This window comes from Eptesicus fuscus, chromosome 4 (genome assembly GCF_027574615.1).
Source record: "Eptesicus fuscus isolate TK198812 chromosome 4, DD_ASM_mEF_20220401, whole genome shotgun sequence".
NCBI lineage: Eukaryota > Metazoa > Chordata > Mammalia > Chiroptera > Vespertilionidae > Eptesicus > Eptesicus fuscus.
Genome location: NC_072476.1, coordinates 2,107,919 through 2,135,694, shown reverse-complemented (window position 1 = coordinate 2,135,694; position 27,776 = coordinate 2,107,919). Strand labels below are relative to the sequence as shown.

The following is a 27,776-nucleotide window of genomic DNA, read 5'->3' as shown; positions in this document are numbered from 1 at the left end:
CGTATATTGCTTTGGGTAATATGGCCATTTTAACTATGCTGATTCTTCCAATCCATGAACATGAATATTTTTCCATTATGTTGTGTCTTTTTCAATCTTTTTAAATAATGCTTTGTAATTTTCAGTATATAGGTCTTTCACATTCTTTGTTAAATTTAATCCTAGGTATTTTATTTTTGGTGCAATTGCAAAAGAAACTGTTGTGTGTGTTTTTTCCATTTCTTTTTCTGAAGTTTTGTTGTTAGTATTAAGAAAGGCAAGGTATTTTTGCACTTTGATTTGTATCCTGAAACTTTACTGTGTTTGTTTATTGTTTCTAATAGTTTTTTTGGTGGACTCTTTAACATTTTCTATATACAGCATCATGTCACCTGCAAAGAGTTACAGCTTTACTTCTTCCTTCCTAATTTTGATGCCTTTTATTTCTATTTCTTGCCTTATTGCCCCAGCTAGGACTTCTGGCACTATCCTATCTAATAAAAGAGTAATATGCAAATTGACCATCACTCCAACACACAAGATGGCCACCCCCATGTGGTCAAAGATGGCTGCCCCCATGTGATACAAGATGGCCACCACAAGATGGCCTGCAGGGGAGGGCAGTTGTGGGCGATCAGGCCAGCAGGAGAGAGCAGTTAAGGGTGACCAGGCCAGCAGGGGAGGGCAGTTGGGAGAGACCAGGTCTGCAAGGGAGGGCAGTTGGGGGGACCAGGCCTGCAGGGAAGGCCAGTTGGCGGGGACCAGGCATGCAGGGGAGGGCAGTTGGAGACAACCAGGTATGCAGGGGAGGGCAGTTGGGGGGACCAGGCCTTCAGGGGAGGGCAGTTAGGGGTGACCAGGCCGACAGGGAGGGCAGTTAGGGGCAATCGGGCTGGCAGGGGAGCAGTTAGGCATCGATCAGGCTGGCAGGGGAGTGGATAGGGAGTGATCAGGCTGGCAGGCAGAAGCAGTTAGAGGCAATCAGGCAGGCAGGCAAGTGAGCGGTTGGGAGCCAGCAGTCCTGAATTGTGAGAGGGCAGTTGGACATCCCTTGAGGGGTCTCAGATTGGAGAGGGTGCAGGCTGGGCTGACGGACAGACACCTCGCTCCTTGTGCATGAATTTCATGCACCAGGCCTCTAGTGTTAAATAAGAGTGGTGAGAGTGGACATCCTTGTCTTGTTTCTGATCTTAGAGGAAAAGCTTTCAGTTTTTCACCATTGAATATGATAGTAGCTGAGTGTTTATCATATATGGCCTTAATTATGTTGAAGTACTTTCCTTCTATTTCTATTTTATTGAGCATTTTAATAATAAATGGATGTTGTATATTATCAAATGCTTTTCCTGTATCTGTTGATAACAACATAGGAGTTTCATCATTTCTTTTGTTAATGTGGTGTATTATATTGATTGATTTGTGCATGTTGTGCACTTGGAATGAACCCCACTTGATTCTGATGTATTATTTTTTTATGTATTGTTGTATTTAATTTGTTAGTATTTTGTTTAGGATTTTGCATTTGTGTTCATCAGAGATACTGGTCTGTAGTTTTTTTGTTTTTTTTTTGTATGTTATGTTTGCCAAGTTTTGGTCTAATGGTTATATTGGCCTCAAAAAATGTGTTAGGAAGTATTGCCTGTTCTTCAATTTTTGGGAGGAGTTTGAGAAGGATAAGTTTTAAATCTTCTTTGAACATTTGGTAGACTTCACTGATGAAGCCATCTGGTCCTGGACTTTTATTTTGGAGAGGTTTTTAATGGTTGTTTCAATGTCCTCACTGCTGACAGGTCTATTTAGATTTTTGAATTCTTCTAGGAAGGTTATATATTTCTAGAAACTTGTCCATTTATTTTATTTTATTTGAATTTGGTGGCATATAGTCTTTAATATTATTCTAGTCCTAGGAGCCCAGCATGCAATTTGAAATCATGTGGTGCTGCCCACCCTCGAGTCACTGGTCTGGCCCTGCTTCCCTCTCCAGCCCTTGAAGCAGCCGCGGCTGCTGCTGAACAGGCCCTCCCCATCCTGTCTGGTCGACCCATTACAGTGTCCCGGTTAATTAGCATATTTCTCTATCATATATATATGATATTTCTCTAATATATATATGATTCTTAGTATTCCTGTGATGTTTGTGGTAACTTCTCCCCTCTCATTTCTGATTTTGTTTACATAGGTCTTTTCTCTTTTATTCCTTAGTGAATCTAGCCAGGGTTTACGAATTTTATTAATCTTTTCAAATAACCAGCTCATTTTATTAATAATTTGTACAGTTTTTTTTCTATTTCATTAAATTCTGCTCCAATTCTTATTATTTCCTTTTTTTTTCCTGCTGACTTTGGGTTGCTTTGTTCTTCCTTTTCTAGATCATTTAGATATAATGTTATGTTATTTACTTGGGATTTATCTTGTTTCTTGAGATAGGTATATAATAATATAAACTTCCCCCTTATTCCTGTGTCCCAGAAGTTTTGATAAATTGTGTTGTCATCCTCATTTGTCTCTCTATAACTTTCTTATCTCATCTTTTATTTATTCTTTGAACCAGCCATTTTTTAGTAGTATGTTTTTTATCTCCATGTATTTGTGGGTTTCTTTACTTCCTTTTTGAAGTTGATTTCTAATTTCAAGGAATCTGTGGTCAGAGAATATGCTTGGTATAATTCAGATCTTCTTGAATTTTTTGATGTTAGTTCTGGGAGCCAATATATGGTCTATCTTTGAAAATGTTGTATGTGCACTGGAGAAGAATGTATAATCTGATGTTCTCGGATTAAAGGTTCTATAAATGTCAATTTTGTCCATTTAGTCTAATGTTTCATTTAAGACTGATATTTATTTATTGATTTTCTGTATGGTTGATCTGTCTAGAACTGTCAATGGAGTATTAAGGTCTCCCACCATGGTTGTGTCTTTATCTGTTTCTCCCTTTAGTTCTGTGAACAGATGTTTTATATATTTCAGTGCTCCCTGGTTGGGTGTATATATATTAAGAAGTGTTATGTTTTCTTGATGTAGTGTCCCCTTTATTATTATAAAGTGTCCATCTTTATCTCTTGTTATCTTGAAATCTACTTTGTCAGATATAAGTATGGCTTTTATTTGCTTGGAGAATCATTTTTCGCTCTTTAACTTTGAATCTACCTTCATTTTTCCAGCTTATATGTGTATCCTGAAGGCAGCATATGGTTGGGTATTGTCTTTTAATCCACTCTTCTACTCTGCACCTCTTTATTGGTGAATTCAGTCCATTGACATTTAGGGTAATTATTATTATTATTTTTATTTTTTATTTTTTTTAATTGATTTTATTACAGAGAGGAAGAGAGAGGGATAGAGAGTTTAGAGAGTTAGAAACATCGATGATAGAGAAACATCGATCAGCTGCCTCTTGCGCACCCCCTACTGGGGATGTGCCCGCAACCACTGTACATGCCCTTGACCGGAATCGAACCCGGGACCCTTCAGTCCAAAGGCCGATGCTCTATCCACTGAGCCAAACCGGTCTCGGCATACGGTAATTATTGATGTATGAGGATTTTCTATAGCCATTTTATCTTCTGTTTTCAGGTAGTTCTGTGCTTCCATGGGTTCTTTTCCTTTGTGTTTCTGTCTGTTATTTATATTTGGTGGTATTCCATAGTTCTGTTACTCTGTTTTCTTTTTTAAAATGCTTTGTGTTCCAGTTTGGGGATTTTTGTGTGTGGCTACCATTAGGTTTATAAAAAATAAAGTTTGATATATACAGTAATATTTTTCTTTTGAATGCATCTGATATTCATCTTTCTTTGCCAATTCACACCATTACACCTGCCCCTTTTATATATATATATATGTATATATATATTTATAATATATATATATATTCTTTACTATTTTATTCTTAAAGAAATAGTTTTTAAAATTATTAATGGCATAATGATATCTGACCCTTGTTGACAGCCATTATTAAAGTGGCCCTTCTTGCCTGTTCATAAGCCTTGTTCCAAAAGCCAGGTCTGCTTAGGCTTTTACAAATACCGGGCTTTGAATACCTAAACTCTTTTTTTTTATTAAGGTATTATATGTGTACATATCTTACCATTGCCACCCCCCACCCCACTCCCATATATGCCCTCACCCCCCAGAGTTTTGCATCCGTTGGTTATGCTTATATGCATGCACACAAGTCCTTTGATTGATCTCTTATCTCCCCCACCTCTCCCTAACTTTCCCCCTGTAATTTGACAGTCTGTTTGATGCTTTACTGTCTCTGTATCTGTCTTTCTGTTCAAGTTTATAATGTTCTTTATTATCCATAAATGAGTGAGATCATGTGGTATTTTTCTTTCATTGACTGGCTTATTTCACTTAACATAATGTTCTCCAATTCCATCCAGGTTGCTGCAAATGATGAGAATTCCTTCTTTTTTATGGCAGCATAGTATTCCATTGTGTAGATGTACCACAGTTTTCTGATCCAGTCATCTGCTGACGGGCACCTAGGCTGTTTCAAACTCTTAGCTATGGTGAATTGTGCTGCTATGAACATAGGGGTGCATATATCCTTTCTGATTGGTGTTTCTAGTTTCTTCGGATATATTCCCAGGAATGGGTTTACTGGGTCAAATGGGAGTTCCATTTTCAGTTTTTTGAGGAAACTCCATACTGTTCTCCACAGTGGTTGCACCAGTCTGCATTCCCACCAGCAGTGCACGAGGGTTCCTTTTTCTCCGCATCCTCACCAACACTTGTCGTTTGTTGCTTTGTTGATGATAGCCATTCTGACAGGTGTGAGATGGTACCGCATTGTTGTTTTGATTTGCATCTCTCGGATAATTAGTGACGTTGAGCATGTTTTCATGTGTCTCTTGGCCTTCCTTCTGTCTTCTTTTGAAAAGCTTCTATTTAGGTCTGTTGCCCATTTTTTTATTGGATCATTTATCTTCCTTTTATTAAGTTGTATAAGCTGCCTGTAGATGTTGGAGATCAAACCTTTATCAGTGATGCCATTTGCAAATATGTTCTCCCATGCAGTAGGCCTTCTTGTTGTTTTGTTGATGGTTTCTTTTGCTGTGAAAAAGCTTTTTATTTTGATGTAGTCCCATTTGTTAATTTTCTCTTTAGCTTCCATTGCCCTAAGGGCAGTGTCAGTGAAGAATTTCTTTTGGCATATGTCTGAGATTTTGCTGCCTGTGGATTGCTCTAGTATTTTTATGGTTTCCAGTCTTATGTTTAAGTCCTGTATCCATTTTGAGTTTATTTTTGTGTATGGCGTAAGTTGGTGATCAAGCTTCATTTTTTTTGCATGTATCTGTCCAATTTTCCCAACACCATTTATTGAAGAGACTGTCTTGACTCCATTGTATGTTCATGCCTCCTTTGTCAAATATTAATTGAGCATAGTGGTTTGGGTCAAGACCTGGATTCTCTATTCTGTTCCACTGATCTATATGTCTGTTCTTGTGCCAGTACCAGGCTGTTTTGAGAACAGTGGCTTTGTAATACAGCTTGAAATTTGGTATTGAGATCCCTCCTACTTTATTCTTCTTTCTCAGGATTGCTGTGGCTATTCGGGGTCTTTTTTTATTCCAGATGAATTTTTGGAGAGTTCTTTCAAGGTCTGTGAAACATGCCATTGGTATTTTAATGGGGAGTGCATTGACTCTATAGATTGCTTTGGGTAGTATGGACATTTTAATGATATTGATTCTACCAATCCATGAACATGGTATGTTCTTCCATCTGTTTACGTCTTCCTCTATCTCTTTTTTCAGTGTCCTGTAGTTTTCCGTGTATAGGTCTTTTACCTCCTTAGTTAAGTTTATTCCTAGGTATCTTAATTTTTTTGGTGCGATGGTAAATGGGATTGCCTTTTTAGTCTCTCTGTCTGTAAGTTCACTATTGGTGTATAGAAAGGCCATAGATTTCTTGGCATTAATTTTGTATCCTGCTACATTGCCAAATTCATTTATTAAGTCTATTAGTTTTTTGACGGAGTCTTTCGGATTTTTTATGTACAATATCATGTCATCTGCAAATAAAGACAGCTTTACTTGTTCTTTTCCAATTTGGATGCCTTTTATTTCTTCTTCTTGTCTAATTGCAATGGCTAATACTTCCAGTACTATGTCAAACATTAGTGGTGAGAGTGGGCATCCCTGTCTTGTTCCTGTTCTTAGGGGAAATGTTTTTAGTTTTTGTCCATTGAGTATGATGTTTGCTGTGGGTTTATCACATATAGCTTTTATTATGTTGAGGTATGTTGAGGTATGATCCTTCTATTCCCACCTTGTTGAGAGTTTTTATCAAGAAAGGGTGTTGGATTTTGTCAAATGCTTTTTCTGCATTAATTGATATGACTATGTGATTTTTATCTCTCAATTTGTTTATGTGATGTATCTTGTTTATTGATTTGCGGATATTGTACCATCCTTGCATTCCTGGGATAAATCCTACTTGGTCATGGTGTATGATCTTTCTGATGTACTGCTGGAGCCGATTTGCTAGAATTTTGTTGAGGATTTTGGCATCTATGTTCATGATGGATATTGGTCTGTAATTGTCTTTCATTGTGTTGTCTTTATCTGGTTTTGGTATTAGGGTGATGCTGGCTTCATAGAAGGAGCTTGGAAGTGTTCCTTCTTCTTGAATTTTTTGGAATAGTCTGAGGAGGATAGGTTTTAGTTCTTCCTTGAATGTTTGGTAAAACTCTCCTGTGAAGCCATCAGGCCCCGAGCTTTTGTTTGCCGGAAGCTTTTTGATGACTGCTTCAATTTCGTCCATAGTTATTGGCCTATTGAGCTCTTTAGATTCTTCTTGATTGATTTTTGGAAGGTTATATTTTTCTAGGAATATGTCCATTTCCTCCAGGTTGTCCAGTTTGTTGGAATAGAGTTGTTCGTAGTATTTGGTAACAATCCTTTGTATCTCAGCGGGGTCTGTTGTTATTTCACCTCTTTCATTTCTGATTTTATTTATTTGGGTCCTCTCTCTTTGCTTCTTGGTGAGCCTGGCTAGAGGTCCATCAATCTTGTTTATCCTTTCAAAGAACAGCTATTGGTTTTGTTGATCTTTTGTATTGTTTCTTTGGTCTCTATGTCATTTATCTCCGCTCTGATCTTTGTTATTTCCTTCCTTCTGGTTACACTGGGCTTTTCTTGCTGCTCTCTTTCTAGCTCTTTGAGTTGTAGGGTTAAGTAATTTATTACCATTGTTTCTTGTTTTTTGCAGTAGGCTTGTAGAGCTATGAACTTCCCTCTCAAGACTGCTTTCGCTGTGTCCCATAGATTTTGGATTGTTGTGTTTTCATTGTCATTTGTTGCCATGATGTTTTTTATTTCTTCCTTGATCTCTCTGGTGACCCAGTTATGTTTTAATAGCATGCTGTTTAGTATCCATGTGTTTGATTTCTTTGGATTGTATTTATTGTAGTTGATTTCCAGTTTTATGCCACTGTGATCTGAGAAGACGCTTGATATAATTTCTATCTTCTTGAATTTGAAGAGACTTTGCCTGTGACCCAGCATATGGTCTATCTTTGAAAATGACCCATGTGCACTTGAGAAGAATGTATATTCTGTGGCTTTGGGGTGAAATGTTCTGAAGATGTCAATTAATTCCATCTGGTCTAGTGATTCATTTAGGATTGCTGTTTCTTTGCTGATTTTTTATTTAGAGGATTTGTCCAGTGGTAATAGTGGGGTATTAACGTCTCCTACTATGATTGTATTGCTATTAATCTCTCCCTTGATATCTTCCAGGAGTTTTTTTTATGTATTTGGGTGCTCCTATATTGGGAGCGTATATGTTTACCAGAATTATTTCTTCTTGTTGGATTTCTCCCTTTAGTATTATGAAGTGGCCTTCTTTATCTCTTGTTATGGCATTTACTTTGAGGTCTATTTTGTCAGATATAAGTATTGCTACCCCAGCTTTTTTTTCTTTTCCATTTGCCTGAAAGATATTTTTCCATCCCTTCACTTTCAATCTGTGTGAGTCTCTTGTTCTGAGGTGCGTCTCTTGTAGACAGCATATATATGGGTCGTGTTTTTTTATCCATTCAGCTACTCGATATCTTTTGATTGGAGCATTTAGTCCATTTACATTTAAAGATATTACTGAAAGGTATTTTTTTGTGGTCATATCTATTTTTGTGTGTATATTCCTTCTTACCTGTTTATTTCTTCTTTTTACAGTATTCCCTTTAGCAATTCTTGCATTGCTGGTTTGGTGGTGATAAACTCCTTGAGCCTTTTTTTATTTGCAAAGCTCCTGATTTCCCCTTCAATTTTGATTGATAGTCTTGCTGGATATAGTATTCTTGGATTCAGTCCTTTGCTTTGCAACACTTTGTATACCTCCTTCCATTCACTTGTAGCTTGTTGTGTTTCTGTTGAGTAATCATTTGACAATCTGATGGGTGTTCCTTTGTAGGTAACTCTCTGTCTCTCTCTTGCCGCCTTTAAGATTCTCTCTTTATCATTTATATTTGCCATTGAAATTATGACATGTCTTGGTGTGGGTCTTTTGGGGTTGATCCTGCTTGGGACTCTCTGTACTTGCGTAACTTTTATCTTTCCCATATCCGGGAAGTTTTCTGTCATTATTTCTTCAAATAAATTTTCTAATCCCTGCTGCTCTTCTTGTCCTTCTGGCAGCCCTATTATACGCATGTTACTTCGTTTCATGTTGTCCCAAAGCTCCCTTAGGCTTTCCTCCTGCTTTTTAATTCTTTTCTCCAATTGCTGTTCAGATTGAGCTTGTTTCTGTACCTGATCTTCTAACTCACTAATTCGGTCCTGTGCTTCTTGTCGTCTACTGTTGAAACTTTCCATGGTGTTTTTGATTGTAGCTATATCACTTTTCATTTCTTCCTGATTCTTGCATAAGTTGTTGATTTTCTCATCCATCCGATGTATAAATTCCACGACCATTACTCTAAACTCCTTTTCGGTCATGTTGCAAGCTTCAGTTTCGCTGATTTCCTTTCTTGGCGACTCCACATTTTCTTTCCTCTGTGAGTTATTTCGTTTCCCCATTCTGGCTATCACCAGAAAGCTCAAGCTTCTGTTTGCATGGACCTGGGCCGTGTGCTGTGGGGACTTCGCTCCACCCGGGTTTCACTTTAGTGTTCTGACACTAGGACGTGTGGCTGCCTTTGGTTGGTGGGAACCAGACTTGCCCAGGGTCATGTCCCCAGTGTTTCGTGTGGTCTCGTGTGCACACTTGGAATCAGGGGCCCTGTCTGCACCACACTGTTGGTATGTGCCGAGAATGAGATCCTTAGCATGTGCCGGGAGTCAGAGTTTCCCTGTGTCTGCACCAAGACTAGAGTGTCAGAGTCTCTTTTGCCTTGTGCGGTTTCTCGTTGAGACTCAGGGTCCCTGTGTGTGCATGCACCAACAATTGGGGTTGCTGGCTCTTAGTGTGAATGCGCTGTGAGTCAGGGATCCCAGGCAGCTGTGTCCGGCGTGTCAAATTCCCTGAAGTGTCCCTCAGTCTGGCCTGCGCCCTCTCACAATATGGGACCCCTGAGGGATGTAGCAGTGTGCCAAGCAGCAGGCAGCCAGGGAGGAGCCAAAACCAGGGCCAGGTGCTGTGCTGCTCCCACTCACCCCAGTCTGATGTGCCTGCGCCACTGCTGAGTAGTGCTGCCACAGTGTTGGGAGAGGCTCCCGCCATCATAGCTGTGCTCGTCAGCAGTGAGCTCGGCTTCTGGCTGAGCAGCGCTCCCCCTGTGGGAGCACACTGACCACCAGGGGGCAGCTCTTGTGTTGAGCGTCTGCCCCTGGTGGTCAGCATGCATCATAGTGACTGGTCGACTGGTCATTCAGGTCATTCCGCCATAACAGTTGCTTAGGCTTTTATGTATATAGATTTCCATGTGTTCTAGCTTGCTTTCTGGGGATTTTTCAGTTTCTCTCTGATCATCCTTATTAACATCATTATTCATGGTATTTGCTGTTCTTTGCCTAGGTATTTATATTTGTCTATATTAATGAAGAGTTTTTTCTAATATTTTCCAGTAGATGGCACTGAGATCACAAGACTTTTTATCTCTGTGATCTCCCAATCTTGATTTCCATGGCTTCCTAAAGACAGTATAACAGCACAAAAGATGAATGATTCCAAAATCTGGTTCTTTGAAAAGATAAACAAGATTGATACATCCATAGCCAGATTAATCAGAAAACAAAGAGAGAGGACCCAAATAAACAAAATCAGCAATGAAAGAGGTGATATAACCATGGACACTACAGAGATACATAGGACTGTAAGCAAGCACTATGAACAACTAATATGCCTACAAACTGGACAAACTGGATGAAATGGGTGAATTCCTACAAACATACAATTTTCCAAAACTTTAATCAGGAAGAATCATAAAACCTGCATTGACCAATAACAACAGATGAAATGGAAGCAGTAGTTTAAAAACTCCCAGCAAACAAAATCCTGGACCAGATGGATTTACAGAAAAATTTTACCAAACATTCAAACTACCAAACATCCTCCTCAAACTATTCCAAAAAATTCAAGAGGAAGGGAAACTTCCAAGCTCTTTTTACAAAGTTAGCATTATCAAATTCCAAAACTACGTAGAGACATTACAAAGAAAGAAAATTATAGGCCAATATTCTGGATAAACACATATGCTAAAATCCTTAACAAAATATTAGCAAATCGAATCCACCATGACCAAGTGGGATTTACTCCAGGGATGCAAGACTGGCACAATATCTGCAAATAAAAAAATGTGATATATCACAAAAACAAATTGAAAGATAAAAATCACATGATCTTATCAATTGATGCACAAAAAGCATTTGACAAAATCCAACAACATTTTTTTTTTTGATAAAAACTCTCAGCAAAGTGGGAATAGTGGGTTCATACCTCAATATAATAAAGGCGATATATGACAAACCTACAGCTAACATAACACTCAATGGGCAAAAACTAACAGTGTTTTCCTTAACAACAAGACAAGGATGTGTACTTTCACCATTCTTATTCAACATAGTACTGGAATTCCTAGCCACAGTGATCAGACAAGAAGAGATAAAAGGAATCCAAATTGGAAAGGAGAAAGTAAAAGTCATTATTTGCAGATGACATGATATTGTACACAGGAAATCCTAAAGACTCCACCAGGAAACTACTAGACTTAATAAAAGAATTCAGCAAAGTAGTAGGATACAAAATCAGCATCCATAATCTGATGGCATTTTTATACCCAAATAGGCCTGATTCCCCTGCAGGCTTGGTCACCCCCAACTGCCCTCTTCTGCCGCCCGGTCACCCCTAACTGCCCTCCCCTGCAGGCTTGATTGCCCCCAACTTCCCTCCCTTTCAGGCCTGGTCCATCCCAACTGCCCTCCCCTGCTTGCCTGATTGCCCACAACTGCCCTCCCCTGCTGGCCTTCTTGTAGTGGCCATCTTGTGTCCACATGGGGGTGGCCATCGTTAACCACATGGGGGAGGCCATCTTGTATGTTGGAGTGATGGTCAATTTGCATATTACCTCTTTATTATATAGGATAATAAACTCTCTAAAAGAGAAACTAAACAAATTCAACTTACCATTGCAAAAAAAGAAAGAGAATACCGAGGTATAAACTTAACCAAGAAGGTAAAAGACTTGTACTTGGAAAACTATAGGACATTAAAAAATGAATAGAGGAATATACAGACAAATGGACACCCCCATCACAATCAAGGACTGCTGGCTTCCAACTGCTCACTTGCCTGCCTGCCTGCCTGATTGCCCCTAACCCCTTCTGCCTGTCAGCCTGATCACCCCCTAAACACTCCCCTGCCAGCCTGATCTACACCTAACTGCTCCCCTGCTGGCCTGATTGTCCCTAACTGCCCCCTTCTGCTGGCCTGGTCACCCCTAACTGCCCTCCCCTGCTGGCCTGGTTGCCCCCAACTTCCCTCCCCTGCTGGCCCAGTCACCCCTAACTGTGGTCCCCTGCAGGACTGGTTCCCCCCAACTGCCATCCCCTACAGGGCTGGTCCCCCCCCAGCTGCCCTCCTCTGCAGGCCTGGGTCCCTGCCAACTGCCTTCCGCTGAGGCCTGATTGCCCCCAACTGCCCTCCCTTTCAGGCCTGATCACCTCCAACTGCCCTCCCTTGCCGGCCATCTTGTGGAGGCCATCTTGTGTCCACATGGGGGCAGCCATCTTGTGTGTTGGGGTGATGGTCAATTTGCATATTACCTCTTTATTATATAGGATAATAAATTCTCTGAAAGAGAAACTAAAAAAAATTCAATTTACCATTACAAAAAAAGAAAAAGAATACTGAGGTATTTACCTTCTTAACCAAGAAGGTAAAAGACCTGTATTTGGAAAACTATAGGACATTAAAAAATAAATAGAGGAAGATACAGACAAATGGAAAAATATATCATGTTCATGGATTGGAACAATTGACGCAATTAAAATGTCTATACTACCTAAAGCAATCTATAGATTCAATGTAATTCCTATTAAAATACCAATGGCATACTTCACAGAATTAGAACAAATATTCCAAAAATGTATATGGAACCACAAATGACCCTGAATAGCTGCAGCAAATCTTGAGAAAGAAGAATAAAGTTGGAGAGATCACAATACCATTTATCAAACTATACTATAAAGCCATTATAACCAAAACAGCCTGGTACTGGCATAAGAATAGGTATATAGACCCATGAATCAAAACAGAGGACCCAGAAGTTGACCCAAATCAATTAATATTTGACAAAAGAAGCAAGAACATACAACAAAGTCAGGACAATCTCTTCCATAAGTGGTGTTGGGAAAACTGGACAGACACATATAAAAAGATGAGACTAGACCACTACCTTACACCATACAAAAGAATAAACTCAAAATGGAAAAAAGACTTACATGTAATTCATAAAACCATAAAAATCCTAGAAGAAAACATAGTCAGTAAAATCTCAGACATTTCATGTAGTGGAATTTTTGCCGATACATCTCATAGGGCAAGAGAAACAAATGGAAATATAAACAAATGTGACTCCATAAAAATAAGAAGCTTCTTCACAGCCAAAGAAACTACCATCATGGGGCCTCAGGGCGGGGCGGGGTCTCAGGGCGTCACTAGGCTGGGGCGTGGCCAACGGCAATGGCTACCGTCAGGGCTTTTGTTTGCTGGGAGTTTGACTACTGCTTCAATTTCATCAGTTGTTATTGGCCTATTCAGGTTTTGTGATTCTTCCTGATTCAGTTTCAGAAGGTTGTATTTTTCTAGGAATTTGTCCATTTCATTCAGGTTGTCCAGCTTGTTGGCATATAGTTGTTCATAGTTATTTTCTTACAAATCCTTTGCATTTCTGTGGTGTCAATTCTTCTCCACTTTCATTTCTGTTTTTATTTATTTGGGTCCTCTCTTTTTCTTGATGACTCTGCTTAAAGATTCATCAATCTGGATGTCGGGAGGAGGAACCAAGATGGCGGCATAGTTAAACAACTAATCTGCTGCCTCACACAACAATTTCAAAAACACAACTAAAAGACAAAAACGTCTACCACCCAGAACCACGGGAAAGCTGGCTCAGTGGAAGATTTACAGCTGAGAAGAGAAAGGAGCACAATCGCTGAAAAGCTGAGGTACGGAGGCACGCGAATCGGGCCGGCGGCGGGCGGCTGGGTGCGCGGCTTTTCTTCAACCTGCAGGGAGACAAGCTCCTGATCACTCTGAAATCCAGTTTCTGGGGACACTCGGGGGACCCAGACGCCTACGGGGAGAAGCTGGACTCTCGGCCATCGGGTCGGAAAGTGAGAGTGACTTTTTTGCAGAGGTGCGCCCAGCAATCATTGTTTACTGCGCTGGAGCGCGGGGCGCAGGGACTTGGAAACGTGGAAAGGCAGAGATGGCTGACGGCAGCCATTGCCGTTGGCCATGCCCCAGCCTAGTGACGCCCTGAGACCCCGCCCCGCCCTGAGGCCCCACCCTGAGGCCCCGCCCCGCACATTCTACAAACCCGCCCAGGCTCCACACAGCGGCTATTGCATATAAATGGCCTGTTCTGTGGCAGCTTAACCAACTACAGCTCCAGACTGCTCCAAAACCGCCCAAGCAAAGGAGGAGAAAACTAGCCCTTGTTGTAGCTCCTGCTGGGGAACACATAGTACACAAGGGTACACCAAGAGTGTCCACCTCAAGTAACTGGGAGGCTGACCCGTTGAACCAATAGGACACCTAGTACACAAAACTACCCTACCAACTCAGGGAAGCAGAGAATATGAGAAGGCAAGGAAACAGATCACAAACCAAAGAAATGGAGGAGAATAAGCGACTGGACATAGAGTTCAAAACCACGGATATAAGGTTTTTCAAGAATTTCATGGAAAAGGCCGATAAATTCAATGAGACCCTTGAGGATATGAAAAAGGACCAACTAGAAATTAAACATACACTGACTGAGATAAAAAATATTATACAGAGACCCAAAAGCAGACTAGAGGATTGCAAGAATCAACTCAAAGATTTGGAATACAAAGAGGCCAAGGACACTCCTCCAGAGAAGCATGAAGAGAAGAGAATTCAGGAAGTTGAAGATAGTGTAAGAAGTCTCTGGGACAACTTCAAGCGAATCAACATCAGAATTATGGGGGTACCAGAAGAAGAGAGAGAGCAAGATGCTGAAAACCTATTTGAAGAAATAATGAACGAAACCTTCCCCCACCTGATGAAAGAAATAGACTTACGAGTCCAGGAAGCGCACAGAACCCCAAACAAAAGGATTCCAAAGAGGACCACACCAAGACACATCATAATTAAAATGCCAAGAGCAAAAGACAAAGAGAGAATCTTACGAGCAGCAAGAGAAAAACAGTTAGTTACCTACAAGGGAGCTCCCATACGATTATCAGCTAATTTCTCAACAGAAACCATTGTTGTTACATTTCATGTTGTCCTCAAATTCCCTTAAACTATTCTCCTGCTTTTTACTTTTTGCTGCTCTAATAGGATGTTTTCTTCTATCTTTTCTTCCAAGTCACTTAATCGATCTTGTGCCTCAGTTAGTATACTTTTGATTCCTTCCAGTATATTCTTAATGTCAGATATGTTATTCTTCATCTCCAACAGATTCTTACTTATGGTTTCTTTTTTGTTTCATGCTGTTGTAGTTCCCTCTAAGTTTCTTAAATATCCTTATAACCATTGCTTTGAACTCTACGTATATCTGATAAATTGCTTGCTTCCATTTTGTTTAGTGCTCTTTCTGGGTTTTCCTACTTTTTTTTTTAAATTTGGGGGTTGTTAATCGTTGTCTCCCCAGTTTTGCTGCCCCTTTTGTATTTGTATCTGTGTATTAGATCAAATTGCTATGCCTCACAGTCTTCATGGATTGGCCTTAATTAGTAAGTGTTTTGTGGGCCTCAATGGTATAGTCTTTTAGATCTCCTGAGTTGGTTGTTCTAGGAATGTCCCTTGTGTGAATTATTTGGACTCTCCTGTTCTAATTGGGTCTTGAATGTTATTGTCCTGCTTGTGTGAGACATCTCCTCTCAGGCTGGCTGACCGTGAGGCTCATCCCAATTACATTGCGCGAGCTTTTGTGTAGGTGCTGCTAGGACAAAACAAAACACATAAAAACAAAACAAGAAACAAAATGAAAACATATACCAGACTCCTACAACTACAAAAGCAACCACAAAAGCAACCACAAAGGAAGAGTGAATTACTAAGAACAAAAGAGAAGCATAATAGAAGAAAAGAAAAAAAATACAAGGAAAAAAAAAAGGGAAGAAAAGGTGATATGAAAGTATAGAGATACAAGAAAATAAGAATAAGGAAAAGGGAAAGGAAATGTTATAAAAGAAAAGAGGAGAAAATAATTGTGCAAAGGAAAATAGAGGAAATAGAAGATAGACAAAAAATAAGAAAAGGAATAACAAAGAGAAAGCTGGAAAAAGAAGAAAAATTGGAAAGAAAAGGAGGGAAAATAGATCTATGTAAGAAAAAAGAGAGACTAGAAGAAGAACAAATCAATAAAGAAGAAAAATGAAGACGATAAAAAGAAAGTAAAGTGATGTTGTTCTCTTTTCTTCTTTCTAATTCTCTCTTCCTTTGTGGATGCTTTTGTGGTTGTAAGCTCTGGTGTATGTTTTTGTTTTGTTTCTTGTTTTCTTGTGTTTTGTTTTGTCCAGCAGCACCTGCAAAACAGCTCACACAATGTGGTTGGGAGTTTAGTGCCTCCTGGGAGTTCTCTTTGCATCCTGCTCTTCTGATGATTGAGGCTGACCCTTTTGTTTGCGAATTCTGGACTCCCCAGGAGGTACTTATGTGCTAACCACTGTCAGAAACTGTCCTTCTTTGGTTCTCAGCAACCTGTTTGAAGCTTCAAGCGATCCACAGTTTGTGTCTGTCTCCACAGGACAAGGCTGCATGTGGGAGGGGCCCAGTTGCACTCTAAGGCCAGTTTGTTAGCAGCAGGAGCCCCAGGGCTGGGTCAGCTAACTTTTCCAGGTTTCCCAGGCTCTGCCTCTGCTTGTGTTCACCTGCCAGCCAGCTGTCTATCTTAGTCACTCAAAAGTCTGCTTTTGAGAGGGCTTTAGGAAGAATAGGGAGTCTAGACCTCTGGGTCTTCCATGAGGGGGAGGTGCCATTCAGATTTCAGCGAAAGTGGGTGTGTCTCCCCTTCCCAGAGCCACCCCTCTTAGAGTGGCCCAGAGTATTTCCCTGCCCTCACAGGACAGAGATCCTCATATACAGCCCAATGGGATCAGCTGGAAACATGGAGTTTTTATCAGGTTCCTGGGGTAGTGAGCTAGACAGCTCCACTCCCGGAACTGATCTAACCCCCAGGCGTGGCTGCTGTGCCTCCTCTGCAAGGTCAAGATGCAGGGTGTGGCAGTCAGGCTCCTGAGGGTGGGGCCGGCTGTATCACCTAGGATGAGTTTTTTCCTTTTCCTGAGCTGTGGCTTGTGGAAAGGGCCAGCGCCTCTGAGGTAAAATGGCCATTTTGGTTTGGGGGATATGACTAATGCAGGTCTCCTGGACACCTCTTTTCCACATCTCCCCCCAATGCTTCTTACCCCAGCATCTCCTCAGGCACCCTCAGTCCACACTGCCCTCCCTCCCCTGAAGCCTCAGGTAAGTAGCTGAAAATGAAAATCTTGTGATCTGGGTTTAAAAAAATAAAAAGAGGAAAAAACACCTGAGGCTTTATCTCTGACCTGCTCTAGACTCCCTCGTGGCCAGCAGCCCTGCCTCCTGGATTGAGGCTGGATTGAGGTGGGCTGCTGATCTTGGCTCTGGTGCTCTGGGCTGCGGATCCCAGCCTGGGTTCCAGGCCTCAATGTTTCCAGAGAAAGGACCCTATCATAGCTGAGAGAGCCCTCTTCATTCTTGGCTTGCCACCTGTTGAAGCTGGGGCCAGACCCTTTCCTGATCTCACCCTACCAGTCTCCAGGTGTTTTCTCTCCCTTCTTTATATGTCTTCTCTCAAGTGGAACTCAGCTGGGAATTCCAAGTGAATTTTTTCCAATTTAGTTATATTTCCAGTCTGTCTCTTGAAGGAGGTATAAGAAAGGTCTGCATATATGGCCACCATCTTCCTCCTCCTATCTATGTATTCTTCTAGGATTTTTATGGTTTCATGATTTACATTTAAATATTTTATCCATTTTGAGTTTATTCTTGTGTGTGGTGTAAGTGGGTGGTCTAGTTTCTTTTTCTTTTATTTTGTTTTTCATGTGCCTGTACAATTTTCCCAACACCATTCATTGAAGAGACTGGTTTTACTCCATTGATACTCTTACCTCCTTTGTTAAGTATTGATTGACTATAAAGGTGTGGGTTGATTTCTGGGCTCTCTGTTTTGTTTCATTGACCTACAAACCTGTTCTTGTGCTATTACCAGGCTATTGGCATTACAGTAGCTTTATAATATTGTTTGATATCTGATCCCTCCAACTTTGTTTTTCTCAAGATTGCTAAGACAATTTGGGATTTTTTTTTTTTGGTTCCATATAAATTTTTGGAATATTTGTTCTAGATCTGTGAAATATGGCATTTGTAGTTTAATAAGAATTGCATTGAATCTATAGATTGCTTTGGGTGGTATGAACATTTTACTGATGTTAATTCCTTCAAACCATGAACACGGTATATGCTTCTACTTGTTTGTATCTTCCTCTATTTCCTTCTTCAATGTTCTATAGTTTCCTGAGTTGTTATTCCTAGGTACATTGTTTTTTGTTGTTGTTGTTGCAATAGTAAATTGGATTTTTTTCTCTTTTTGAGAGATCATTATTGATGTATAAAAATGCCACTGATTTCTGTGAAATAAATTTATATTCTGCTGCTTTGCTGAATTAGATATGATAGGTTTTTGGTGAAATCCTAAGGGTTTTCTATGAACAATAGTATGCCATCCTATCTAATAAAAGAGTAATATGTAAATTGACCATCACTCCAACACACAAAGATGGCTGCCCCCTTGTGGTCAAAGATGGCTGCCCCCATGTGGACACAAGATGGCCACCACAAGATGGCCAGCAGGGGAGGGCAACTGGGAGGGACTAGGCCTGCAAGGGAGGGCAGTTGTGGCTGATCAGGCCAGCAGAGGAGGGCAGTTGGGAGGGACCAGGCCTGCAGGGGAGGGCAGTTAGGGGCAATCAAGCTGGCAGGGGAGCAGTTAGGCATCAACTAGGCTGGCAGGGGAGTGGTTAGGGGGTGATCAGGCTGGCAGGCAGAAGTGGTTAGGGGCAATCAGGAAGGCAGGCAGGTGAGCAGTTGGGAGCCAGCAGTCCTGGATTGTGAGAGGGATGGTTGACTGCCCGTTTAGACCTGATCCCGGTAGGATTGGGTCTAAATGGACAGTTGGACATCCCTCGAAGGGTCCCAGATTGGAGAGGGTGCAGGCTGGGCTGAGGAACAGCCCGCCCCCTCATGCACGAATTCTGTGCACTGGGCCTCTAGTCTGTGAATAATAACAGTTTTACTTACTCCTTTCAATTTTGATGCCTTCTTTTTCTTCCTCTTATCTGACTGCTGTGGCTAGGACTTCCAGTACTATGTTGCAAACTGCCCATTGAGTATGATGTTGGCTATAGGTTTTTTAATATATGACATTTGTTATGTTGTTATGATCCCTTTATTCCCACTTTGCTAAGGATTTTTATCATAAATGGGTGCTGGATTTTGTGGAATGCTTTTCTGTATCTATTGATATGATTATGTAATTTTTATTCTTTATTTTGTTTATGTGATGTAGCACATTTAATGATTTGTGAATATCATACCAATTTATTGCATTCCCATAATAAATTCCAGTTGGTCATAGTGCATGATATTTTTAATGTATTGCTGGTTCTAATTTGCTAATATTTTGCTGAGGATTTTAGCATGTTCTAGTATGTTCCCATAAAGGATATGGGCCTGTAATTTTCTTTCTTTGTAATGGTTTTATCTGGTTTTGGGATTAGGATAATGATAGCTTCATCAAAAAGGCCTGGAAGTGTATTCTCCTCTTGGATTTTTTTGAATAGTTTGAGGAAAATAGGTGTTAGCTCTTTTTTGAATGTTTGGTAAAATTCCCTTTAGTATTATGTGATGGCCGGTTTTTGTCTCTTCCAAACCCCCTCCCCTCCTGGTATGCTTTATTAGTCTACTAGGGCAGCCACAAACAAAATGTCACAAACTGGGAAGCTTAACAACAGAAACTATCTCATAATTCTGGAGCCTAGAAGTCCTTCAAGGTAGGTTTGTTCCTTCTGGAGGCTGTTGAGTAAGAATCTGTTCCAGGCTTCTCCCCCTGCTTCCAATGGTTGCTAACAATCTTTGGCTAGGACTTCCAGTCCTATGGCTTCTGCTGCATCACCCCAATCTCTGCCTTCATCTTTCCATGGCATTCTCCCTGTGTGTGCCTGTTTTTGTCTCTTATTATGGCCTTTGCTTTGAGGCCTATATTGTCAGATATGCGTAATGCTTCCCCAGCATTTTTTTATTTTTCATTTTCATTTTCATGGAATATTTTTTTCCATCCATCTACTTTCAGGTTGTGTGAATCTTTTGTTCCTGGGCGGGTCACTTGTAGGATAAAATACACACTGAGTGGCCAGATTATTATGATCTCTGAACACAATAATCTGGCCACTCGGTGTATATCCTATATAATAAAAGGCTAATATGCAAATTGTCCCCTTGATCAGGAGTTCGACCAGCAGGCAGGTCGGCCAACTGCCCATGTCCCCTCCCCCTGGCCAGGCTTGCTAGACCCCATCCATGCACGAATTCAGCACCAGGCCTCTAACACACACACACACACACACACACACACACACACACACACACACACGAGTGGCCAGATTATTATGATCTCTGGACGCATAATAATCTGGCCACTCAGTGTATATGGGTCATGTTTTCTTATCCATTCAGCTACCCTGTATCTTTTTTTAAAAAAAATCCTCACTCATTAAGAATAAGTTTTTTAAAAATTGATTTTAGAAAGAGAGAGAGAAAGGGAGAGTAAGAGAGAGAAAGAGAACCATTGATGTGTGAGAGAAACATCATTTGGTTGCCTCCAATACACATCGTAACTGAGCATTGAACCTATAACCTGGGTATATGCTCTGAATGAGAATTGAACCCCCAACCCTTCAATTCATGGAATGATGCTTCAACCAATTGAGGCCCACTGGCCAAAGCTACCTTATTTCATATTAATTTGTATGTATTTATTGCCAATTTATTTTTTTTATAATTATGTTTCTCTTCTTTTGTTTTCTTTTTTCTTAGTGAAGTTTCTTTTACCTTTTTGGCAATAATGGTTTGGTGGTAATAAACTCCTTTAGCATTTTCTTTTCTGGCAAGCTCTTTATTTCTCCTTCAATTTTAAATGGTAGCTTTGTTGGGTAGAGTATTCTTGGGTGTATGCCTTTGTTTTTCATCACTTTTAATATTTCATAGCATCCTTTCTGGCCTGAAATGTTTTTTTTTTAATTGAAGATTACATCTGTGAGTTAGATGGGCAAGGAACCCAGCACAGGGCACCTGCTACTCTCACTCCAGTTCTCTTTCCTTAGCAATTCCATTTAATTTCTCTTTTTATGACTCTGGTCTACTGAGAGCCACTATGCCCCTGCTAGAGCTGAGAGTGAGTGATGTGACTAAGATTCTGTGCACTGGCCCTTTAAGAAAGCCATTTCCCTTCTCACCAGGGAAGGTTAAATTCCTGCTATTTTCTAGTTCTCCAGGCTAGGATGCCCAGCTTGGGGCTGAGGCCACTCTCTTCTCCAGGGGGAATCTCATCACCTGAGATATCCTTCTGGATTCTCTCCTAGCACATCTGGGTGTAGGGCCAGCCCTTTTGTGGCTCTTCCCTTTCTACAGGTTTTGTTGGATGTTACTCTCATCCTTAGTTATAACACTTCTGTTCAATTAGTCTTCTGATAGTTATTCAGTTGATTTTACCATACTTTAGCCACTCTTCTGATATGGTCCTGGGAGGAAGCAAGTATAACTTCCACCTACTCTGCAACCATCTTGAACCCCTTCAACATTCTAAACTTTCATTCTTCAAAAGATACCCTTAAAATAGCAGCAGAGTAAGTGGGAGCTACACTGACACACTCCCAGGAATTACAACTAAAATACAGAAAAACCATCCTGAATAATCGACTGAAGACTGGCTGGAGAGAACCTAATAATCAAGGATATAAAGTAGAGTTGCATAGGGACTGGTAGGAAGGGAGGAGGCATGAAATGGCTGGCCATGCTCCCATAGAGAGCAACTGAAGTTCCAGAGAGATATCTCATCTAGGGGAGAGGGTTTCTCATTGAGAACTCTAGGATCTAAACCCAAAGCTGGGCCTCCCAGTCCAGAGAACCATAACTGAGAAGGCCCACACAACATCTGGGAGAGATGGCTGGAAATGCAGGCACCCTTTTAAAAGGCCAATGAATAACATTTTGTGTGTAGCCACTCACATTGGACTCTGGCAGAGAGAGGGCAGAGTGAACTGGAGCTGTGTGAGCAGAATCCAGATTTGGGGGTTCTGGGGTTAGACTTCAAAGGCAGACACCTGGGTTTTCAGTGCTGAATCATCCCCTCATACTGCAGAGGACATCATTCTCTGGCAGACCTTTACCATCCAGGCAGCTTTTGAATTTGGGGGAAGCAGGTTCTCCAACCTGTTGGAAAATATCTTTCCCCAACTGGTGGGTAATAGCCTAAGCCTAATAAAGAATGAATAACAATTGGATGCAGGCAGAGGAAGATCGGAGACTTTTGAGTCTTTGCCTGATTTAAGTCGGGAATCAGGGATAGGAAAGGCTGACCTTGGTCCATATCCTGGTTCTTTCCAAAGGCACCCAGCCCCAGCAGAGGGAGCCACTAGCTGTGGATTGCTGATAGCTCCAAAGAGGGTACTCAGGGCCAGTCACAAACAGAGTCTGAAATTGTCCTGCACTAGAAATTGGGAGTCATAGCAGATCCACCAAATATATAGACACAAACCCAAACAGGCAACCAAAATAGGAAGGCAAAAACAACAAGAAGCCCCAAATGAAAGAACAAGAGAATTCGCTAGAAGAATAACTAAATGAAATGGAGATAATAAGTTTATCAGATATAGTGATCAGAATAATGATGGCAAGGATGCTAAACAGCATGAGAGGAGATATAGTAACTATGGGAATAGACCACAAAGAAATAAAGAATGACATACTAGTAATACTATAAAGAACACATTAGAAGGAATACACAGCATTGGGGAAGCTGAGTGTCAGGACAGTGAATTAAAACACAGGGTGAAAAAAATCACTCAAACAGAGAATTAAAAAGAAAAAAATTAAAAAATAGCCTGGCTGGCATTGCTCAGTGGTTGATGAACCAGGAAGTCATGGTTCAATTCCCAGGCAGGGCACATGCCCAGGTTGTGGGCTCAATCCCTAGTGTTGGGGGCGGGGGATGCAAGAGACAGTTGATTCTTCCTCATCATTGATGTTTCTATCTCTTTCTCTCTCTCCTTTCCTCTCTGAAATAAATACAAACATATTTTTAAAATAGGATGACAGCTTAAGGGAGCTGTGGGACAACATGAACTGTAACAATATTCACATTATAGTTGTGCCAGAAGGTGAAGAAAGTGAGCAAGGAATAGAAAATCTGTTTGAAGAAATAATGGCAGAAAACTTCTCTAACCTGGTGAAGGAAAGTCACACAAGCTCACGAGGCACAGAAAGTCCCATGCAAGAAGAACCCCAACAGTACCATGCCCAGACACATCATAATTAACCATTTAACTGCCACATGTCCAAAACGGAAACCATCCCTATTTCTCCCCTATGTGCTGGAATATTTATGAACTTAAGTTCCCCTAATTTTTTTTACAAACCCAGAGATGTCACTAACAAGTATGATTTTAAAACTGGGTGGCCAGAGTTGATATGTGAAGTTTGTAGCTACAGATGCACATGGCATGTGGGGGAGGTCCACTGATTGCATCTATAGATGTTTATGGTGTACAAAGGGTTAAAATGATAAAAATTAAAGAAAACAAGAGAATCTTAAAGGCAGCAAGAGAAAAGCAATTTGTTCCCTACAAAGGTGCTCCCATAAGGTTGACAGATGATTTTTCATCAGAAACTCTACAGGCCAGAAGAGAAGGCATGAAGTATTCAAGGTAATGAAAAGCAAGGATCTGAAACCAAGATTACTATATCCAGCAAGGCTATCATTCAAAATAGATGGCAAAATAAAGCACTTCCCAGACAAAGAAAGGCTAAAGGAGTTTATCACTACTAAACAAGTACTGCAAGAAATGCTAAAGGGATTGTTGTAATGAGAAGAAGAAATAAGAGAAACGTAGGCATAAGGAATTAAAATGGCAATAAATAAGTGCCTCTCAATAATAACCTTAAATGTAAATGTATTAAATGCTCTAATAAAAAGATCTAAGGTAGCTTAATGGATACAAAAACATGACCCAACTATATACTGCCTACAAGAGACCCACCTCAGAACAAAAGATTCACACAGACCGAAAGAGAAGGGATGGAAAAAAAATTTCTATGCAAATGTAAACAATATAAAGTTGGGGTAGCAATGCTCATATCTGACAAAATAGACTTCAAAATGAAGTTTTTTACAAGAGACAATAAAGGTTACTATAGAATACTAAAGGAATCAATCCAACAAGTGGATATATCCCTGGTAAACATATGCATCCAATATAGGAGCAGCTTACCCATGAACCTGTCCCCTAAGCCCCCTTTTTCTCTGACGTTCACTGAGCTAACAGCAGTCCCCCTGGGCTCACTTCATTCCTAGAACTCGTACAGAGAGCCAAGCAGCCCTTCTCAGGCTCTCCTGTTACTTTTAAAAAAATATATATTTTATTGATTTTTTACAGAGAGGAAGGGAGAGGGAGAGAGAGTTAGAAACATCAATGAGAGAGAAACATCAATCAGTTGTCTCCTGCACACCCCCTATTGGGGATGTGCCCACAATCAAGGTACATGCCCTTGACTGGAATCAAACCTATGACCCTTGAGTCTGCAGGCTGAGGCTCTATCCACTGAGCCAAATCAGTTAGGGCTCCTGTTACTTCTTCCACCTGCAGCCCTTCCTTTGTTGCATTGTCCCCAGCTTTAATAATCATACTCTCAAAATTAAAAATTAAAAAAGGTATCTGTAACAAATTTTGTCCAAGCAAATGTTCATCGACTAATGAATAGATAAATAAATGTGGTATAGCCATACAATGTAATACTATTCAATACCAAAAAAGAACGAAATATTGAGATCTACTATAACCTGGATAAATCTCAAACATTGTGTAAATAAAAGAATGAAGATACAAAATCATTCTACTTATAGAAAATATATAGAAATATCAACTCTATAGAGGCAGTAGGCATATTAATGGACCTGTGGAATGGATATGGTAATAATGATTAATTGTAAATAAGCATTTGGGATCTTTTTAAAATAAGAAATATTCTAATGTTGGCCCATGGTACTGATTGCACAATTTCATAAATTTATTAAAATAATAAATGAAATAAATTAATTAAAATTTTAATTCAATAATAGTGTGAAGGCTTAGGACATTGCTGACCACTATGACAGATTTTATACACACTGTCCAACAAGCCTTCCTCCTGCTTCTATCCAACAGGTTAATTAAAACTGGTGACTAGAGTATATTAATAACTCAATAGAGCTATTTTTAAAAAGTAGAGAGAGGATTTTATAATATAGATATGATACAAACTAAAATATGACATAATTTTTATTATTCAGAAATTTTAAGGAAGTATAATTTATTTGACCCTAATAATTATATTTTATCCCGCACTGATTTAGTAAAATAAAATTACATTTCTCTTTCTGTGGCTGCATATAAATTACTTGGTTCTATAACAAATTACACACACACAGTAAATAAGCTTATAAATTTTTAGAATCAGTCTGAAATATGAAATCAGCTTAAAATATGAAAATTTAATAGAATGCCTTTGTTTTTTCCTCATTTTGATCTTTGTGGGAATTTGCCTTTCTTTTATCTGTGTGACACTTAAAGCTTAGTGTCCCAGGGAACTTATTTCATATCCAGTTTAAGTAAGGAGCTCAGTTTCCTCATTGGGAATAAAATTGTGATAATATTAGCTAACTCGAAGAGTGCTGGGAATATTCAAAATAATGTTTGTTAAGCTATTTTCACATAGTAGGTGAGTGAGTAGTAGTAATTCATTCAAAATCTGGTTGTGACTTCATGAAATTTATCTTGGATTATATTTTGAGGCTTCATCCCTCCCTCTCCCCGGCCCAGTCTGTGAAAGTAACTTTGGTACAGAAAAGAACTCAAAATGGCAAGCCTGTCCATTGGAGGACAAACCAGTTTTTCTGGTTTTCTTATCTAAGCTTAAATGTCTAAGTCTGGACAGGAATAGGTTGTGGTTAATAACATGGGGAGCCCCAATACTCACATCTTTCATTGCAGTTCACATAGATGTTTTGAAAGTCTTGGCTACACAGTCTTTTTACTTCATAGTCTTCAAGGAATCTGCTGACACTTATTGCAAAGTTATAACTGGGAAGCATCAGAAACACATTACTTATGAAGACTTTGTGGAAGTAAGAAATGTCATCGCCTATAATTTCTGGGTGGTGGGCACACAATGCAATATACAGATCACGTATCATAGAAAAGTACACTTGAAACCTATATAGCCTTATTAACCACTGTTACAACAATTAATTTAAATAAAAAGAGGGTAGATTAACTTTAATTATAAAAAAGTAATGAACCTCCCATAATAAACTTCCTCAAGATAACCAAACAATTCTCAGATAATTACCAATCTAGCAGACGATCCCTGAGAAAACACTCATTGTTTAAGTCACTAAGCTTGTTCACCTTGATAGCTTGTAACATGGATTTATCAATTATAGAGTTAAAGAGAAGGGCACTTATCATGAAGGGAGCATGCAGAAATAGAGTGTGGGATGAACTGGCTGGAAATAGTGAGGAGAAACTGGCAGGGTGGGGAATAGATCACCATAATAGTAATAGTCAGGAGGGAGTGAAGGGGCCCCTGAAGATCAGTAAGAATATAAAATCAAGGTGGAGGGAGAAAGGATTTTGGGGATTGTCATGGCACTATAGTTTTGGCTCTTGCATGTTGGATCAGTGGTCAGATTAAGAAACTGTGGTATCCATAAAAAAGATGGTGTTTAAAATGGAGAGGTATAGAACTCAGGACTCAATATTTTGATATTGGAATTTTGTTTTTTTTTGTTCCATTGACCCTATCTAGCACAAAAGGCTCTCTCTGGCATTGAATTTATTAAAGAAATAATAAATTCAACTGCTTTACATCAGTACAACCTGAAAATATTTCAAAGTACAGGGATGGGCTGGCTCCAGACTGCCACAGAAACCTTTTACTGAAGTGTCAGTGGCACTTAGTACTAGTTGAGGTAGTTCCTGTGCATCTGTGTCCTTATACAAGCTCTTATGTCCTCAACGAAGAATCCTATATAATAAAAGCCTATATAATATGCTAAGTGTCCAGTCATCAGTTCAACCAATCAAAGTGTAATATGCTAATGATAAGCTAAAGTTGCTCAACAGCTTGCTATGACATGCACTGACCACCAGGGGGAAGACACAGTTGACTGGTCGACCAGTCACTATGATGTGCATTGACTACCAGGGGGCAGATACTCTGATCAGTATGTTAGTTTGCTGCTGGGGTCCAGCTGATCCGAACTGAGCGAGATGGGCCAGACACCCCCTGGAGCCCTCCCTGGTCCTAATCATGAACCAGTGGGGTCCCTTGGCCTGGCCAGTGCCCTCTTGAAATCCGGGACCCCTCAGGGAATGTCAGAGAGCTGGTTTCTGCCCAATCCCGCAGGCCAGGCCGAGGGGCCCCACTGGTGCACGAATTTGTGCACCAGGCCTCTAGTTTATAATAATGTGCTCTGAAGACCATCAAGCCAGAGCTAGGAGGGTTGTAGCATCTTCTGAAAATTAGTGTTGGGGGGACAGGCTCCTGTGTGCTGAAAGAGGTCAGTGGTTGACTGACTGGAATGTAAGTTGTGTACTCAAAATTGAGGTGCTGTGAGTGAGAGGGAACCTATTGCCAAGCCCCATAGACATTGCTGCAATCAGAGAAAATAATTCTTCCTATCCTTCCATTCCTTACAGGAAATTCAGCTCCGTTATAATCTATGAGACCACTGTTGTATATGTGGTCTGTCATTTACTGAAACATCATATATGGCATATAACTGTAATAGGACAGAGCATGGGTAGACTCTATAGATAGTA

General features: G+C 40.2%; 1 protein-coding gene across 7 annotated transcripts in view; it reads right to left on the bottom strand.

The window, feature by feature from the left end:
- The window catches only part of LOC103296290 (phospholipid-transporting ATPase ABCA3-like), a 451,749-nt gene that overhangs the window by 36,121 nt on the left and 387,852 nt on the right, over nucleotides 1–27,776 (bottom strand). For all 7 annotated transcript variants that reach the window (XM_054714397.1, XM_054714395.1, XM_054714398.1 and 4 more), the window contains one exon: nucleotides 25,930–26,103. In XM_054714397.1, the coding sequence (XP_054570372.1) occupies nucleotides 25,930–26,103 (174 nt within the window). The remainder of the gene's footprint in view (nucleotides 1–25,929; nucleotides 26,104–27,776) is intronic.